Source organism: Solanum dulcamara, chromosome 6 (genome assembly GCF_947179165.1).
Source record: "Solanum dulcamara chromosome 6, daSolDulc1.2, whole genome shotgun sequence".
NCBI classification, from domain to species: domain Eukaryota; kingdom Viridiplantae; phylum Streptophyta; class Magnoliopsida; order Solanales; family Solanaceae; genus Solanum; species Solanum dulcamara.
This window is the reverse complement of record NC_077242.1, coordinates 47,785,970-47,804,331: the sequence shown is the minus strand read 5'-3', so window position 1 is coordinate 47,804,331 and position 18,362 is coordinate 47,785,970. Positions and strand designations below refer to the sequence as shown.

Here is an 18,362-nt window from a genome sequence, read left to right as displayed (position 1 = left end):
GAATTTTGTCAAGTTTTGAGAAACTTTTTCGGCAAAAGATCCAAAATTTCAAAATCTAAAAAAAAAAGTGATTTTAGGGACAAAATATACTTGTCTAGTTCTTTTAAAATTTTACAACTTACCCCAAACCTTTATATTTTATAACACCCCCCATCAATTATGACTCCAACTATAATTCTATCTTCTCAACCCTCAAAGTAGCAATGTTGATTCGACTTCTCGATCATCTGATTTGAAAATGCATTATCATAGTGAAGAGATTGTTCGTAGAACGTGAAAATTATATTAAAGAATATATAGTTACTATTGTTGTTATAATTTACTATTTATTTGCATCGATGAATCTTCATAACTAATTATAATTTGATGAATTTTAATAGCTGATAATTATGTTATTAGTAGTTTTTATTAAAATATCGTGTTATAATATTTGGATAATGTATTATCTAGTTCATTATAAAAATGTAATTTTGTGTCCAACCTACGAGTATCTTTTTTTTTGTAGTTTTTAGAACTTATATGTATAAATCATGTTTCATATTTTTTTTTTAAAAGTGAAATATATTTCCCCAAAAGATATGGTGAAACATGTTGAAATTGAATCCAAACTTCACTCAGATATGATTTTCCAAAAATATTTAGGAATCTATGACCAAACGCTAGCATAATATATATCAAAATGTCTTTTAATCTTGTTATGTTAAACATGTCATCTGTAAAGTTGAATTAAAGAATTATACAAGAAAAAAGAATACAAACTAAAAAAGAAAACAAACAAATTAAAAATGGAGAGAGTATTACATTAGTATTTTATAAAAGAAATTAGAAACAATTACCAGGGAGAACATTTTTTTAAAAAAATAATGACTAATTTTTGCGGTACTTTTTATTTATTATCATCTACAGCAATACATAGCAATATTATGATATATCTGTCATTTATTAAAAGTAAATTATGTATGCAATATAAATATTTTAAAATATATTATACTGGTTAAGTAAGAAATTGACACAATGTATTGTAAGTTTATTAAAGTGTGTGATAAATATATTATCCATGAATAAAACTTGTATTATATGAGTTTTATAAATTATTCTCACTAATATATATTAAAAATTATATTAAAACAATATTATAAATATATTATAAGTGTCCAGTAAAAAAAATATTATTGTTATAAACGGTAAATATTTTCTTAATATAGTTTATTTATGTAAGTTTCCCAAGAAATTAAGACCATTTTAATTATATTTATCACTACGTTTATTATCAATGGTTTATTATTTTGTCGGAATGACTTAAGAGACCCTCGTACTTGGCTCCATTTTTCCCTTGGACCCTTCTATTCACAACTTTGTCAAGTAAATACTTGAAATTATTAAAACACATAATTTTAAACCTTTTTAACCATAAGTGTCTCTCAATCGTGCTGATGTGGATAAAAATTGCCACATCATTTTATCATTACAAATGCTATTTTATAAAATCAAAATCTCAAATTCATCTCCAAAATTAGCCTTTTAAAACCGATTCACTGGGGAAAATGTCTCTCCAACCACTTTATTAAAAAATAGTCACCGCCGACGAGTTGTTTTGCCGGAAGATCCATCGAAACTAAAATTGGAGTACAAATTTATCTTCATTTTGTTTCTTGATTTCTTTAATTAAATATAATAAGTCTTAATCTTTCCCAGACTTTCATTTTTATCTCTCTTCTAAACCTTTTTATCTATTTGCTATTTAAATCTTGTTTTCTCTTCTTTGTTTCTTTTCCTCTATTTTTTCTCTTGCAAATTTTTTGTGTTAGAAGAGGAAAATAGAGAAACAAGTAGATGATAGAAAGAGGATGGAGAAAGATAGAAGAAGAAGAAGTGGGGGAAGGCAGAGGGTAGGGGGCAACGGCAGCAACAACGACAATGCATACTAGAAAGAAAAAGAAGAAAAAGAGTAAATAGGAATGGGGAAGATGAGATCTTTTAGCTTTTCTTTTTATTATTATATTTTTCTTTTTTATTTTAATATTTTTTAAAATAAAATTTTTATCTTCACTTGTTTTTAAACACGTATAATCATGCATTTCATCCAATTCAACAAATAAATGCCACATAAACATGGTTAATGGTCAGAGAGATTTAAAATAACATATTTTAATAACTTTAAATATTAATTTGGCAAAGTCGTGACTAGAAGGGACCAAATGACAAAGAGCCAAGTACAAGTGTAACAGCTCATACTATTCTAACTTAGATCGATCTCGAAAAGCCTTGAGAAGATGAAAAAATGAGGAAAAGTGTTGCCTGGTGGACCACGAGGTCACCTACGACCTGTAGAAGTTTTGACGAGTCGTAGGGTCCCTTAACACTTAGCCAAAATTTGAGTTGATAGACCCATTCCTACAATCCACTCTATGACCCGTCAACTTTTCTATTACTCGTAGGGTCCCATCATAGACCCAGCGACATATTCTAGTAGCTACTGGAATGAGAACTTAAGTCCTACGATCGGATTTATGACCCGTAACAAGTTCTACATACTGTATACCCCTAGTCCCAATTTCTTCTATGAATTTCTACGAGAGGTATTTAAGACCCGTTTTATGGTCTACAACCTGTAGAAGGGTGGTCATAGACCCATAGAGCCAATTTCCAGTAGAGTACAATTTTGGACGCCATCTTCTATGACCGGCCTTCTATGGTCTGTAAAAAGTTCTACGGTCCGTAAAAGGGCCCATGGTGCCCAGAGTTAATTTTTAATGAGGGTTAGTTTGGTCTTTTTCCACCTTTTCCAAACAAAAACCATAACATTTTGGGACTAACATAGGTCCCTTATTAGTACCCTAAGAGGTTTTTTACTCATTAACATTTAAAATATTTTTGAGAGCAAATGTTGGAGAGAAGGAGAAAAGCTAGGGTTCAAGAGTTTCAACCAAGATATTCAAGTTTCGCTTAGATAATCGCCATTTCAAGTATGTAAGGATAATCACAATTTTGTACTAAGTTCATCTTCATACCCAACATCTTCTTCATTCGCTTTGAGTTTGAGTTTCAATTTAGTTCCCGTTATATTGAGTTTCTAAGTTAATTATGAAATCTTTCGATGAGTTTTCTATATTTATTGAAATTGAGATTATTCCAATGAGTTAAAGTTCTTGAAACTGTTGTTTCTATTTGTAATCATATGAACCCTAGTTGAATATTTACATTACTTTTACCATACATTGTTTCTATTTAAAAAACTACATATTATGTGTCTTGATTCGAGAAAAGAGTTTAAGAACCTTATATTATTTGAGTTCAAAGAGCTATACATTGCAAATTTCATGCATAATGTTATCAAGTCTAAATGAGTTTGAGTATTGAGCATAAATAGTACTTTTGAGCAATAGTTTGAGAAAGAAGTTTGACAGTATGAGTTTAAGATACAAGAAAGCTAAAAGAAGCATTTTGAGTTTCTACTCACAGTTTTAGTATGAGCATTTAATTGAATGCTTTGGGAGTAGTATTGAGTACCGAGATGGGAGAGAGTTCAAACTACTTAAGTCCTATAAACTAGGTAGCCAGCGTAGATAGAATCGCACTGAAAGTCGAGTGACTCTTTATTGCCTCTAAGAAGGCTCATGAGATGGATCCATAAGTTAAAGATCGTCTCATATCTTGGCAAGGTATGAGATGGCTCTGGAAATGTAGGCAAGACCTTCTATCATCACGAAGCCCATAGTGGTGGTTATCGGTTAGAGAAACTCCCCAAGAAAAGTAACTTATGTTATTTTGTCTTGCTTTTATTGCATATCATAATTGTATAAATTTTAGATGATTTTTTACAACATGATCATAGTTTTCACTGTTGAGTTATATTCGGTCTTTAGTTTAGTTATATTGTTTCATTCTGCCATATTATATGTCATACATTCCATGTATTGACTTCATTCGACGCTGCATATTTTTATGATGCAGACACAGGTGCTAGAGATAATCAATAGGCGTATCGTTGAGGATCACCCTTCATCATCTTTTGGTGAGACCTCCTTGCTTTTGGAGGGATCCTTTACAATCGTGTCATTTTCTTATTATTTTGAGGTAGCCGTGAGCTTGTCCTGGTACTAATTCAGAGTTAGAGGCTTCTTAGACTGAGTATAGGTTTACTTTCAATTTTTAGAGCTTATCCTTTAAACATTTGTTTATTGCTATTTCAAGTATTTTCAGATATATCATGAGTCTTTTTTTAAGTATTTAAGTTGCTTAGTGCTTTTAAATTATCATCAAGATAAAGTCTTTCGCTTAATAATCAGCCAGGCCAAGGATTCTTTTAGGAACTAACAATGATTTTCGAATACCGACCACGCTTAGGGTGTGGACTCGGAGTGTGACAACATGTTTTTCAAGTCATTCCGCCTATTATTTTTGAACACTTCATTAGCTGTTTACAGTTTTTTTAATCAGTCACCTAATTCAAAGTAAATTACAAGTAAATTCAGATGGAAAAGGACTTCCCGGCTCATGACCATTTTATAAACAGCCGGAATCAATAATGAAAAAATTACCTGGTGAACACTTTTTAATAAATAATTATTAATTTTAGAAATATTTTTTTATTTATTATCATCTATAACAATATATAACAATATTATGATATATCTATCATGTATTAAAAGTGAATTATGCATGCAATATAAATATATTATAAGTGTTTTAAAATATATTATGCTTATTTGGTAAAAAATTGATACAATATATTATAAATATATTAAAGTGTGTAATAAATATATTATCCATGAATAAAACTTATATTATATGATTTTTATAAATTATTTTCGATAATATATATTAAAACTGTATTATAAATATATTATAAGTGTCTAATGAAAAAAATATTATTATTATAAATAGTAAATATTTTCTTAATATATTATATTTATGTAAATTATCATCAATAATCAACTGCTATTTCCAACTCCTCGATTAGGGCCACGGCCAGATCGGTGGTAACCTCTCCAATGGCTTCTTCTTCTCCATCATCTCTTTCTCCCCCGATGATCCCCATGGAACTCCACTCACTCAATCGAGAGAAGCTCTTCAACTCTCTGCGTGAGCACCTAACTTCATGCGCTCGTCCTCTCCAAGGCTTTGTTTTCCTACAGGTTCTCTATTCTTTCAGTATTTTTTCTTCTTCTTAACCTTCACTCATTTCATCTTTCTCTTCTGACTTCTTTCGTCTCGGAACTCAAAAATTGAATTAGGGTGGCGAGGAGCAAACTCGACATTGCACCGATCACCTAGAACTGTTCAGGTATAAGTAATCATATATCTGTTTATCTGCACTTGGTTATGCTTGTTTTTATCAGATGGATATATCTATAGTTATTACATGACAAATTGACATTTTATGTTCTGTTATACCGTAATTTCTAACAAATGATTGGAAGAGCGTATGACAATTAGGCCTTTCACCATTCTACGTCTTGTTGCCTGTGTCACTGAAAATAACAGTAGTTGGAGTACCCTTCACAAATTGGTCGGATTTGATTTGTATAAATGGATGCAACAATTGATGTCAAATATCGCTAAGTGATTGCAGACCATAATTTAATTTATCCGTGCATTCCTGTTACAACTTTTCTCTCATTTTGTTTATTTTCTCAATTACATTTCATTATAGAATCTCTGTCAGCAGGCTTAGAATTGAGCTTCAATGTTCTGTATCCTAACAGTTATCTGTTCATTGAGGAGAGTAATCGAACTATTTACTAACTTCTGTTGCTTATAGACAGGAGAGCTATTTCGCCTACTTGTTTGGAGTGAAAGAGCCGGGATTTTATGGAACTATTGTAAGATTTGCTATAAACAAGAGTTTTTTTTTCTTTCTAAAGATTCTCTGATAGTTCTCAAATGTCTAATCCCTTGTTCGAGAAATAGCTTATGATGTGCTGACTGATGTTGTCTAGATTCAATTGCATGTTTGTTTGAACTGATAGGGAGACTCAAATTCTCCCTTTCCAGTGATTACATTGCTAAAACTTCCTCTTTGTTTTTTGGTGAAGGTGATAACTTTTTGTTTGTATTCTTGAAGTCAATATAGGAGAAATGAACTTAAAGATTCAATTATTTGGGCTTCTCTAGGATCAAATTTCCCCTTACAAAGAGATTTAAGGCACTTAAATCACTCCATTATACTTATTGTTTGATTTTAGTCATCCTCAATAAATACTTTTGTGCAATCAATTTTTCTTTTGTTGAAATGGTATCAGAATTGTATTAAAATCACAAAAGGCTATGAAGGCCATAATTACAGTGAAAGTGAGGCAAATTATAATATAGACGAAAATTCTACTGTAGAACTTGTCATAGAAACTCAGGGGTCGTTTGATAGAGTGTATAAGAATAAATTGAATAGAGTGTATTAGTAATGTTGAGATTAGTTTATGCTAGGTATTTCCTATCCACTGTTTGGCTTTGTGTATTAGGAGCAGTTCTGTCTTTACTAATGCTTATCCATGTATTAATAACCAATGTATTGCAATACCATGGTTTGCTAAGTATTAGCTATACACCTTGTAATACTAAGGCTTATAACTAATACTATGTATAACTAATACTTAGTATTAGTTATACATAGACTAAAATTTCTACAAACAAAGGATTAAATAAATGCATTAAAATATAGCTTTTATTTCTCTACTCAGTCTCAAGATAAATAAATGTATAATTACTCTAACTCATTTAGAATTGATAGGAATCATGTATAAACTTGGTAATTTTTGTATTATAACTCAAGGGATATACTGTGCTCAAAACTTTTTCTCAATCAAGACATGAATATATATCATTCTTTAACTCAAACACTGCATACTAAAAGCAATTACAAATACTCAACTAGGGTTCATGTGAATGTAAGCTTAAACAACAAATTCAAGAATTTGAATTTATGTGAATGATCACAATAGAATAATTGTACAGAGAAATCAATGAAAGACATCATAGCTCACTCGAAACCTCAATATAATGGGACTAAAACTCAAGCTTGAACTCATAAGAACGGATTGTAGATGTAGGGTGCGAGGAAGAACTCAGTCCAATGTTATGATTAGCCTTACATAGCTAGAAGAACGATGTTCTTGGCGAAAATAGAAGAACTTGATTAATATGCTTGAATCCTAGCTTTTCTCCTCTCCAATCCTTGCTCTAAGTGTTTGAAGTGTTAATGAGGGGAAAAGGCACGTAGGGTACTGATAAGGGACCTAAATTTGTCCCAAAATGTTAGGGTTTTGGTTTGAAAAGGGTGGGAAAAGACCAAACTAACCCTCATTAAAAACTGTCTCTGGCCGTCTACAGGTCATCCTAGGACCGTAGGAACTCCTACGGGCCGTAGAAGACCCCTCGTGGAAATTGGGTGCTCAAATATGGGCTCATTGGAATTTGAAAAGTTGGGTCTACGGACCCCTTCTACGGGTCGTAATATTTTAAACCATATGAAAGATGTGTTACTAGTTGAGGCTTCTATAGGGAATATGTGATTCTTCCTTTTTCTTCAAGTCTATTAATGTTTTAATGTAAGGAAATTTAATAGATAGTGGCTGATGAACCTTATTAACTTTCTAATGCTTACAAATTTGAAGCATCCTTGAATATTGCTTTCTTGATGAAGGATATAGCAAGTGGGAAATCTATGCTCTTTATTCCTAGGTTACCGGCCGACTATGCTGTTTGGATGGGAGAAATAAAACCACCTTCTCACTTCCAGGTAACTATTCATTTTCAAACTTGTATTTCATTGCTGATCCTTTTCGTTAAGTGTTTAAGGCAATGCAAGGATTTGATTACCCTTTATTGGTCTTTTTCAGGAAAAGTACCAGGTTACCCAGGTCTTCTATACTGATGAGATTAAGGAAGTTTTGTTGGAGCAGTACCAAGCGACGGGAGCACCATTACTCTTTCTCTTGCATGGGCTTAATACTGATAGCAACAAGTATTCTAAACCAGCAGAATTTCAGGTTTATGTTTCTTCCAATGAACACCAATATACCTCTTGCATGGGCTTAATACTTATATCACAAGTGCTCTAAACCGGCAGATTTTAGGTTTATGTCTCATCAAATTGTTTACCAAGTCATTGCAAAGAATTATAGAAAATTTACCATGTTTTTGTCCAGTTGGTTCACATAGTTTAGCCGGAGATGGTAGTGCTAGAGTAATTACTACACCTTCTAGGAATGGCTCAGGGCCACACTGACTTATCAAGAATTCTGTGAAATGCGACATACAAAATATTGTACCTTGTCAAATTTTTTGCTTATGGTCACTTCTTCCATCCCAATGACGACAATTTTCCTATTTTAGGGCATCCCAAGGGTGTGACACATTTCATCTGTTGGTAATGTTTCATGCAACTTTCAAAAGTTTTAAGAATTTAAATTTAAACTATGCTATGATGTTTTCATGGTCAAATTAAGTTTTTGACAACTAGTTGAATGTAATTCTCTAGTCCTAGCAATAGACTTAAGACACTACTTATCTCTGTGCTGACCATGCCTGGTCAAATTGCCTCACAGAAAATGGGATGGAGGGAGTCATTTCTCTTCGCTGCAGTCTGCTTACTTAATTTAAATTATTTTAGGTATGATCTTGTCATCCCGTTGCACAGGATAAACTAAACACTGTTATATATACTAAAAATGATAAATTGGCGTGCTGGAAAACGAATAAAAAAAGGGAAAAAAGAAGAAAAAGATTAAGCATTTGCTGAAGAAGTAATTGTGTGGCAATTAGTGCTGGAGACATATCTAGTGAACTGATGAGGGCAGGCTTCCCATTATTTCTCCTACGAACGATTGAAATTAATAGAGGGTAAAGGTCTGAAACTCAGAAGGAAGATACAGGACCATTGGGATAAATATATCTACCTGACATTTTTTTGTCATCCTTATTGAGAATTCCGTTACTTGTGAGAAACTTCTACAAAAGGTAATTTTGTTGATAGTACCCAGGTGCTGGGGCATATTATAGCCAAAAAAGTTCCACCTTACAGGATGTGTAACGAGCTATGTAAATCTATCATGGTGTTAACATCGTAATTTACAACAGACATGTCACACCTAATGGCAAGCGAAAAAAATACATACTTGAGACTAGGGACTTATTTTTCCCCGCGAAGATCCCGCGGTTCTATTCCTTCTAAATTGTCCACCAAATGTGTGTGGGTATGGTGTTCCATAGGGTGATTTGCAAGTATGACTTCCATAAGGGGTGGTCTTGAACTTTTGGCCCCACGAACAAAACTTTTTAAAAAATGACCCCTGCTTAAGAAAATCCGTTTGACAAAACTTTTGTTGCCTATAAGGCCTAAGTTGTTGGCATAAATTAGTTTTGCCAATGAAGCAGGAGTTGAGACTTTTCAGTAAGTCAGAGACCGTGAACCCACTGAACTGACCACAAGTTTAGCCTTAAAAGAAAAAGTTGCATGTGTTGCTCAACTGTTCAGAATTTACAACAGATGAGCAACACTTGGTACTATTCATTCTACCTATCGTGTTAAATTAGTCACAGTCGTGATATATTGACAAATATTACCTGTATTGTTCAATTGCTTACAACTTTTTCCACCAATTTATTAAGGAGCCATTCTTATAATACACAAAATAATATTCTCCGCCTTTGTATGTTGTTAACTTATTATTGAAAAAATACATTGAATTTAATCATGATTACTTTTTGAAATGTAAGTCAGTCAATGGCTCAATGCAACTGAAAAATCTTTCGCAATATGCAACACATTGCACTATACAATTGAATTTAATCATGATTGCTTTTTGAAATGTAAGTCAGTCAATGGCTCAATGCAACTGAAAAATCTTTCGCAATAGGCAACACATTGCACTATCTTCAATCTCAGTAACTTACTGAAATGTCCCGAAATCCTGCCTAATAGGTAAAACTAACTTATGTGTATACTACAACTAGACTTATGTCTGATGGGCAACAAAGTTTTGCTCTATGGATTTTCTAAGTTGCGATCATTTTTTCCTTTATGGTATCCTATTTCTGCTATATAAACTGTTCCATACTGGGATAATTTGTTTTGTTGGTGCCTTTCCTGTACCAGCACTGAAGCAGTTCCAATCATGAGTTCGTGACCTAGGCATAGACCATTTAGACTTCAGAGTGTTGAGGAACATATCGCCAGCTTTGTGAACTGTGAAGTGACTTCGCAATGGAGAAATAAAAGATTGACCTCTACATATCCCGAAACAACAAACACATGTAACAATTCTGGAAACCGTTTTTCTGAAGGTTGTGTTAAATCCTACATGCTCCTTCTACAACCACCCAAGGAAAGCACCTCATTTCGTAGGGAGCCTTGTTCTTTCTTTAGGGAACTTCATTAAAGAATAAACTTCTGTATGGAGGAGATGACAATGGGGTCACAAGCACACATTTTTTGATAAATGTAACATTTTGTATATCAATCATCAGCTTAAAGCTGGTATCCAAAAATTTACAACATTTCCTACATCCACAGGTTGTGTCTATCAGAAGCAAAAGATAAAGAAAAAAAAAAGAAGAAAAAAAACTGCCCCTAGATCCTCCTTCATCTTTATAAGGATCCTAGAATGTCGAAAATAGCCACAGGATCATCTATAAACTCTGAACTGCACCAATAGCAAAAAGTGATAATGCAATTCAATTTAATCTTGTGTAAGGGACTGCTTTTGTTTTCAAAACTCCTAGAATTCCTTTCTTTCTATATGGTCCACCAAATAACTGCTGGGACAATTCTCCATCTTTTCTTGTCTGTGCTGCCATAGCTCTCCATATTCCAGCTCTCTAAAGCCTGTTCTGTTCTCTCAGGAACAGTCCAGCTCATGCCTCTAAAGCTAGTAAGCAAATTCCACAACTGACCAACTACTATGCAATGTAAGAAGAGATGGTTGAATGTCTCTGCAACCTGCTCACAAAAACAACATCTTGGGCTCATCTGTATTCTCCTCTTCATAAGATTCTCTTGTGTAAGTACAACCTCTTTCACCACCAACCAAGTAAAAACTGCCACTTTATATGGTATCTTGACCTTCCATATGAGCTTCCAAGGCAAAAAGTTAACTTGGGATCCCATCTGGTTCATCTCTCTATATGCAGAACTCACAGTGAACAATCCTTTGGTCTGGCATTTCCATTTAAGAGTGTCTTCTCCTTCCTTGAAACCTGGGAACTGATGAAGTGCACCGTAAAATTCAGCTAATCTCTCTATTTCCCAGTCTTGCATCAGTCTTCTGAAAGTGACATCCATGTTCAGACCATACTTCATGGAGAGTAGCCCCTTGCTGTTGTTTCAGGTAATGAATATCTGGAAACATGAGTTTGAGACTCCCATTCCCCAACCAGTTATTTTCCCAAAAACTAATCTTCCTCCCATTATTCACATTAAAATCTTTTTTGCATAGAAACCATGCCATAAGTTTCTAATTGATCTCCACACACTTGTTCCATATGTGGATGTCACTTCCATAATCTTCCAAGGCCCTTCCTTCCCATATTTGTCCTGGATCACCTTCCCCCATAAAGATTGTTCTTCTAAGGGAAGTCTCCACAGCCACTTCATGAGAAGCCATTTGTTTTGTTTCCGAAGATTTCTGATGTCTAGTCCTCCCTGTTTTTTGGAAAGTACCTGGGTCTTCCATTTGATTAGGTGGAAACCTTTATATTCCCTCTCACCATGTCAAAAAAAGTTCCTTCTCAGAGCATCAATTCTTTCTTCCACCTTTCCAGGAAGGTGAAACACTGACAGTAAGTAAGTTGGTAATGCATCTAAAACTGAGCTGCTGATCAGCACTAGTCTACCACCTCTTGATAAATATTGAGATTTCCACCTACACAATCTTTTCTCACATCTTTCCACAACTCCATTCCATATCTCTTTGGGTTTGCTTTTGGCTCCCAAAGGCATACCCAAATATGTTGAAGGTAGTTGTCCTATTTCTCCACCCAAAATATCCACCAACTGTTGTATTCTTGGCTCATCATTGATTGGAAAGATGTGACTCTTTCTCCAATTAATGTGCAGCCCTGATACTGACTCAAAGAGTATGAGGATTATCCTCAGAAGTTTTAGTTGGCTGTCTTCCGCATCACAAAAAATCAAAGTGTCGTCTGCATACTGCAAATGGGTGATTTCCAGTCTAGTGTTCGTCTCCTTGTCCACATTAAAACCCCTTATCCATTCATTCCTATGGGCTATTTTAATCATACTGCTCAAACCTTCCATGACTAGCAAAAATAAGAAAGGTGATAGTGGGTCTCCTTGTGCCAATCCTCTGCTTGCTGGAAAGAAACCTTTAGGAGAACCATTAATTAATACTGAGAATCTGATAGTGCTAATGCAAAACTTCATCCATCTAATCCACTTCTTCCCAAAACCCATACTATGCAAAATTCCAAGAAGATACTTCCGGTTGACATGATCATAAGCCTTCTCTATGTCAAGTTTACACTTTATACCTGGGATCTTATCCTTCAGTCTTGAATCAAGACACTCATTTGCAATGAGGACATCATTAGTAATTTGTCTTCCTTTCAGAAAGGCCATTTGTTGTGTGTCAACCAGCTTTGGCATCACCTTCTTTAACCTTTCTGTAAGGATTTTGGCAATCAGTTTGTAGACACTTCCAATGAGACTGATTGGTTTGACATCTCTCAATTCTTTGGCTCCATTCTTCTTTGGGATGAGTGCAATGTAAGTTGCATTGAGGTTCTTTTCAAAGACTTCCTGTGAGTGGAAGTTCTGGATAGTAGCCATCACATCCCCCTTTAAAATCTCCCAACACTTAATAAAGAAGCCCATAGTATACCCAGGTCCTGGTGCCTTGTCTAAAGCACAAGCCTTGAGCCCCTTTAGGACCTCATCTTCTTCAAAAGGCTTCTGTAAATCTTGTTGTTCCTCCCTGCTGATCACTGGGCAGGGATTTATGTTGTAAGAAGGTCTCCAGCTTTCACTCTCACAGTACAACTTCTTGTAGAAAGAAATCATCTCCCTCTTGATATCTGTTGCTTTTGTTAATTCGTTACCTTCCACCACCAGTTTATTAATATGATTGGCTCTCTTGTGAACATTTGCAATCCTTTGGAAGAATTTAGTATTCTTGTCTCCTTGTTTAATCCACAATGCCCTTGATCTTTTCCTCCAAGCTATCTCTTCTTTTTTAGCATAGTCTTCAAACTCCTTATTTAAATTGGCCTTTTGAATTTCTTCATCAACAGAAAGAGGTCTAGCCTGTTGAATATTGTCAAATTCAGTGGTTCTGTTTAGCAACTCTTTTTTCTTCTTCTCCAAATTTCCATATGTATTTGAACTCCACTCTTTTAGCTTGACCTTCAAAGCTCTCAGCTTAAAAGCTAAGATATAGTCTGGTCTTCCTTCAAAGTCAAAAGATGTCCACCACTCTTTGACCCTGTCATTAAAGCCTTCAGTCTCCAACCACCATCCTTCAAATTTAAAATAGGATTTGGTATAGATCCAACTGCCGCTTGTGAGTGCAATTGGTGAATGATCTGAACACACTCTTGGCATCAGTTCCTGCTTTACATTGTTGAACTTTTCCCCCCATTCAGTGGATTACAATATTCTGTCAATTCTGGAACCAAATTCTGAGCTATTCCCACCTGTCCATGTGTAATTATCTCCCTCCAATTGAGGATGAATCAGATCCATATCCTCAATCACATCAGAAAATTCAGCCATGTAAATAGAGTTTCTTGAGCAATTCTTTCTCTCCGAGGCATACCTTAAAGTCCCCCTTAGAATCCATGGTCCAGCAAATAAACTTCCAACAGCTCCAATTTCCCACCATACTTCTTGTCTTTCGAGATTGCAGGTAGTTGCATACACCCCTGTCATATGCCATTTACAAGGTTGAAGGTGAAAGTACTTTACAAGGTTGCATGTTTCACCTGGTTACTAGCCAAAGCATCAGTGCTCACCAGGATAACCTTAATAAGAGTGGATATCATTTTTGTTCTAGATGTTTTTTTTGTGGAGAGGAGTTGGAGACATTCCATATATTTGTTTTCCACCGTAAAGTGACTTTACAATTATGGAGAATGTTTCTCAGCTTCAGGGGTATAAGTTGGGCTATGTCTAGGAACATTGTAGATGTTCTAGCAAGTTGAATAGAGAAGGTACCAACTCAAGACAAAAGGAGAGACGAAAGGTCATTCCAACCTTTATTTAGTGGACAATATGGGATTAAAGGAACAAAAGATGCTTTGAGGATAAATCAAGTCATATCCAGAAGATAAAGTTGAAATGTTTGGTACTTTTGTATTTATGGTGTAAAGGAACATGTCTAGAAGATCATGATTCAATTTTTGATGTTTTAGATTCATTGTAGATGATAGAGGAGCTGTAAGTTTGGTCTCTTTACAGTCCTGTAATTATGGATGATCATTGTACAAGAACAAGGGTGATATCTAGAACTATAACAATTATAGGGGTATCAAATTGTTAAGCCACACTATGGAGGTTTGGGAGAGAGCAGTGGAAATGAGGGTAAGGAGAGGGGTGTCCATTTTCGAGAATCAATTTGGATTCATGCTAGGGCGATCGATTACTGAAACCATCCACCTTGTGTGGAGACTGGTGGAGAAATATAGAGAAAGGAAGAGGGACCTACATATGGTGTTCATTGACCTTGAAAAGGTCTATGACAAAGTTTCGAGGGATGTCCTCTGGAGATGTTTAGAGGCTAAAGGCATCCCGATGGTTTATATTAGGGCAATAAAGGATATATATGATGGAGCCAAGACTCGGGTTAGAATAGTGGGAGGAGACTCGGAGCATTTTTCAGTTGAGATAAGGCTACATTAGGGATCTGTTCGTAGCCCTTCCCCCTTTGCCTTGGTGATGGATGAGTTGACACGGTCTATTCAGGAGAAGGTTCTATAGTGTTTGGTATTTGCAGATGATATAATACTGATTGATGAGTCACAGGACAGAGTTAATGCTAGGTTGGAGGTTTGGAGACAGACTTTGGAGTTCAAAGGGTTCAGATTGAGCAGGACCAAAATGGAATATTTGGAGTGCAAATTCAGTGTTGCGTTGCATGAAGCGGACGTGGAAGTAAGGCTTGCCACACAGGCTATTTTCAAGATAGAGTTTTAAGTATTTGGGATCCGTAATCCTAGATTGTGGGGACATCGATGATGATGTCATACCTTGCATTGGGGTAACATGGATGAAATGGAGTCTTGCTTCTGGAGTCTTTTATGATAAGAAGGTACCGCCAAAACTTAAAGGTAAATTCTACGGAGTGGTGGTTAGACCGTCCTTGTTGTATGGGGTGGAATATTGGCCAGTCAAGAACTCACATGTTCAGAAGATGCATGTTGCGGAGATGAAGATGTTGAGATGGATATGTGGGCATAATAGGAGCAATAAGATTAGGAATGAGGTTATCCAGAAGAAGGTGGGAGTGACTTTTGTGGCGGACAAGATGAGGGGAGCGAGCCTAAAATGGTTTGGGCACGTGTAGAGAAGGTGCGCTGACACCCCAGTGAGGAGGTGCGAGAGTAGTTATAGGGGGTACGTGGAGGGATAGAGGTAGGCCGAAAATATATTGGAAAGAGGTGATTCGACATGACATGGCGCAACTTCATATTACCGAGGACATGACTCTAGATAGGAAGGAGTGAAGGTCGCCTATTAGGGTAGAAAGTTAGTAGAGGTGGAGTGTTGTCTTTCCTTGCGAAGGTTTAGGATTGTTAGTGCTTGTCGTAGTACTAGTCATACCCTTGTAGTTCTTGCCTTTATGTTCTTTATTGTGGTTCGATTATTACATTATTTTATTGTTGTTATTGTCTCTTTCTTATTAAGAGGTTGCTTTTTATTATTAACGACTGCTTTCTTCGTTGTTTTCTTCTTCTTTTCCTTGGGTTTGATGCATTTGAGCCGAGGGTCTTTTGGAAACAACCTCTCTACCTCCATGAGGTAGTGGTAAGGTCTGCGTGCACTCTACCCTCCCCAAACCCCACTTAGTGAGATTTCACTGGATATGTTGTTGTATACAATCTTTTGTATAATCTTACTATTTATATAAGATATGTTACCTCTTTCAAAATAAAGAAATAGTGAGTAGCATATTCTAACAGCATGTTTGTTTGCAAGCAGTTATTTAGTGAATGAAAATATGGTAGTTCAAAGCTATCCATAGTGTCTAGCTATCTTGTCATTTTTCCTGCCCAATAATATATTTTTGTCAATTACTTTTTTCAAACTGGGAAAGATGTCATTCAGCTGATATCCACTCCTGAAGCAGTTCTAGTTGGTGTTCAAACTTCTACAGTGGTTGTTGACCTGTTATGCCTGTGGACTGTACAGGGTATTGAGAAGTTCCAGACAGATTTAAACACATTGCACCCTATCCTGACTGAATGCCGTGTTGTAAAGTCTGACTTAGAGCTTGCTCTCATACAATATGCCAATGACATAAGCTCTGAAGCTCATGTTGAGGTCAGTATTGTTCTACTTTTTCATGGGAAATTTCATTTAGTCTTCTTAATTTCGTTATAATATCCTGCATATTTTGCTAATTAGATCTTGTACATCTCCTATTGGGTACCTGCAACTTACTGGAAAATATTTTGTCAAGACAGCCCGCAAGGCTTTGGTTTAGTAGAGCCGCTAGGGGAGTGAGTGGCTTTAGGTATAGATAGGGTTAAATCTGCAGGGGTCATGCAAATACATAGGCCCCTTCCCTTCTCTTTTGGATAAATGGGGTGGTTTAGAAGGCGCTTTCCCATCTACTATTTTCTTGAGTCGCAGTCATGTCTTGTCCCCCAGTATAGTGACCGCTTCCATGTTTTCCCCGAATACCATCAGTTCCAGGTTCAAGTGCCTGTTCATCCATCTTCATTTCAAACAAAGGTGAACATCTCCATTGAGTGACTGTAACTGCTATGCTGCTAGCTGGTTAGATGCGTGGGACAGAGGGCTCGTAGTACCTGCTAGCGCAACTACGAAGTTGAAGGGAAGGAGCCTAAATCGACCCCCTTCCTTTTTTCGAGCGTAGTGCGTGATATGTTGGTTAGGTGCATATCATGCATTTAGACCTTGTTGTGGACGAAATCCTGGTATTTAAGTGGAGAAAGGTAGAATAGCAGGCCCATTGTCCGCCATGTTTTGAACCATGTGCTAGCTAGCCCTTGGGGATTTCTCAATTATAAAAAGAAATTGTCAAGACATTGGAAATTGAGACACCTTTTTTCACAGAAAAATTTGCAACATTTTTGGCCAATGTTTTTATTTCTTATATATCCTTGATGATTCTAACAGTCAAATGTTGATATATATTAACTTGCAAGTCAGCACGCCATGACAGGTTTCTGTCTTTCATATTTTTTGAGATTTTTCTTTTCAGCTGTATTATTGATCCTCTTGTATTTCTATACTTCCCTTTCTTGTTTAACTTATCTTTCTGTCAAACCCACCAAATAACAAATACAAACACAACGTTGGTGATTAGGGGTAATAAACAATCAGAAACATCTTCTAATCCCTTAAGGAATGAGCAATTCTTTGCTTCTATCACCTTACCGTTTGAGATAAATGTTTGTATTCATCCCGAAAAAAGAGAGTAAATGATTGTATTCTATGGATGTGTTGTTGAGTCAGTAGGCTCTTTAAAAAGAGAGAGTGATGCTTCAATTGGTTGAGACAAGGTTGACCTTGGTTGGTGGCAGTCAAACATTTACGTGTTAGAAATCGATCAAATATGAAACCAATTTCTTTTCCCTAATGAAAGAATTTTACTATGTAATGCTGGGAAAGCACTTGAATGGTTTAGTAATATATTTTCTTTAGCAAGGATTTCCACTCTCCTATGTGTAGTTAATCTGGCTATTGTAAACGCAGCTTATTCCTAGTGTATCACTTACTCTTTCCATCATTTTTCTAGGGATTATTCATGATATAATTTTCTTTAGTGTCTTTCTTATTGTGTTTCTTAGCTATTGGTGTCCTAGTATATTATCTGCTCTCCACCTATTCTCTTATCTTTTTACTACCGGTTTTATTTTTGTGTAGGTTTTGAGGAAAACAAAGGTAGGGATGAAAGAATATCAGTTAGAAAGCATGTTTCTTTACCATACCTACATGTATGGCGGCTGTAGGCATTGTTCGTACACATGTATATGTGCTACTGGCGATAATAGGTAAGTTTGCTTTTCCTTGCATCTTCCATTTCAAGCAAAAATGCATTATAAATTTAAAAAATTGTAAATCAAATAGCTGACAATGGCATGCTAACTGCTATGTAACCTAAGGATAGCAGAATGAGAGTCTTTGGTCTCTATGTAATCTATATATGTATGATCTATAT

General features: G+C 35.5%; 1 protein-coding gene across 1 annotated transcript in view; it reads left to right on the top strand.

Annotated features, from left to right (window-relative positions):
• The first annotated feature begins 4,935 nt into the window (after nt 1-4,935).
• Nucleotides 4,936-18,362, top strand: part of LOC129891125 (uncharacterized) — a 30,505-nt gene continuing 17,078 nt past the window's right edge. The window contains exons 1-7 of the mRNA XM_055966382.1: nt 4,936-5,138; nt 5,238-5,287; nt 5,765-5,825; nt 7,643-7,738; nt 7,839-7,988; nt 16,364-16,495; nt 18,068-18,195. Of these exons, the coding sequence (XP_055822357.1) occupies nt 4,995-5,138; nt 5,238-5,287; nt 5,765-5,825; nt 7,643-7,738; nt 7,839-7,988; nt 16,364-16,495; nt 18,068-18,195 (761 nt within the window). The 5' untranslated portion in view covers nt 4,936-4,994. The remainder of the gene's footprint in view (nt 5,139-5,237; nt 5,288-5,764; nt 5,826-7,642; nt 7,739-7,838; nt 7,989-16,363; nt 16,496-18,067; nt 18,196-18,362) is intronic.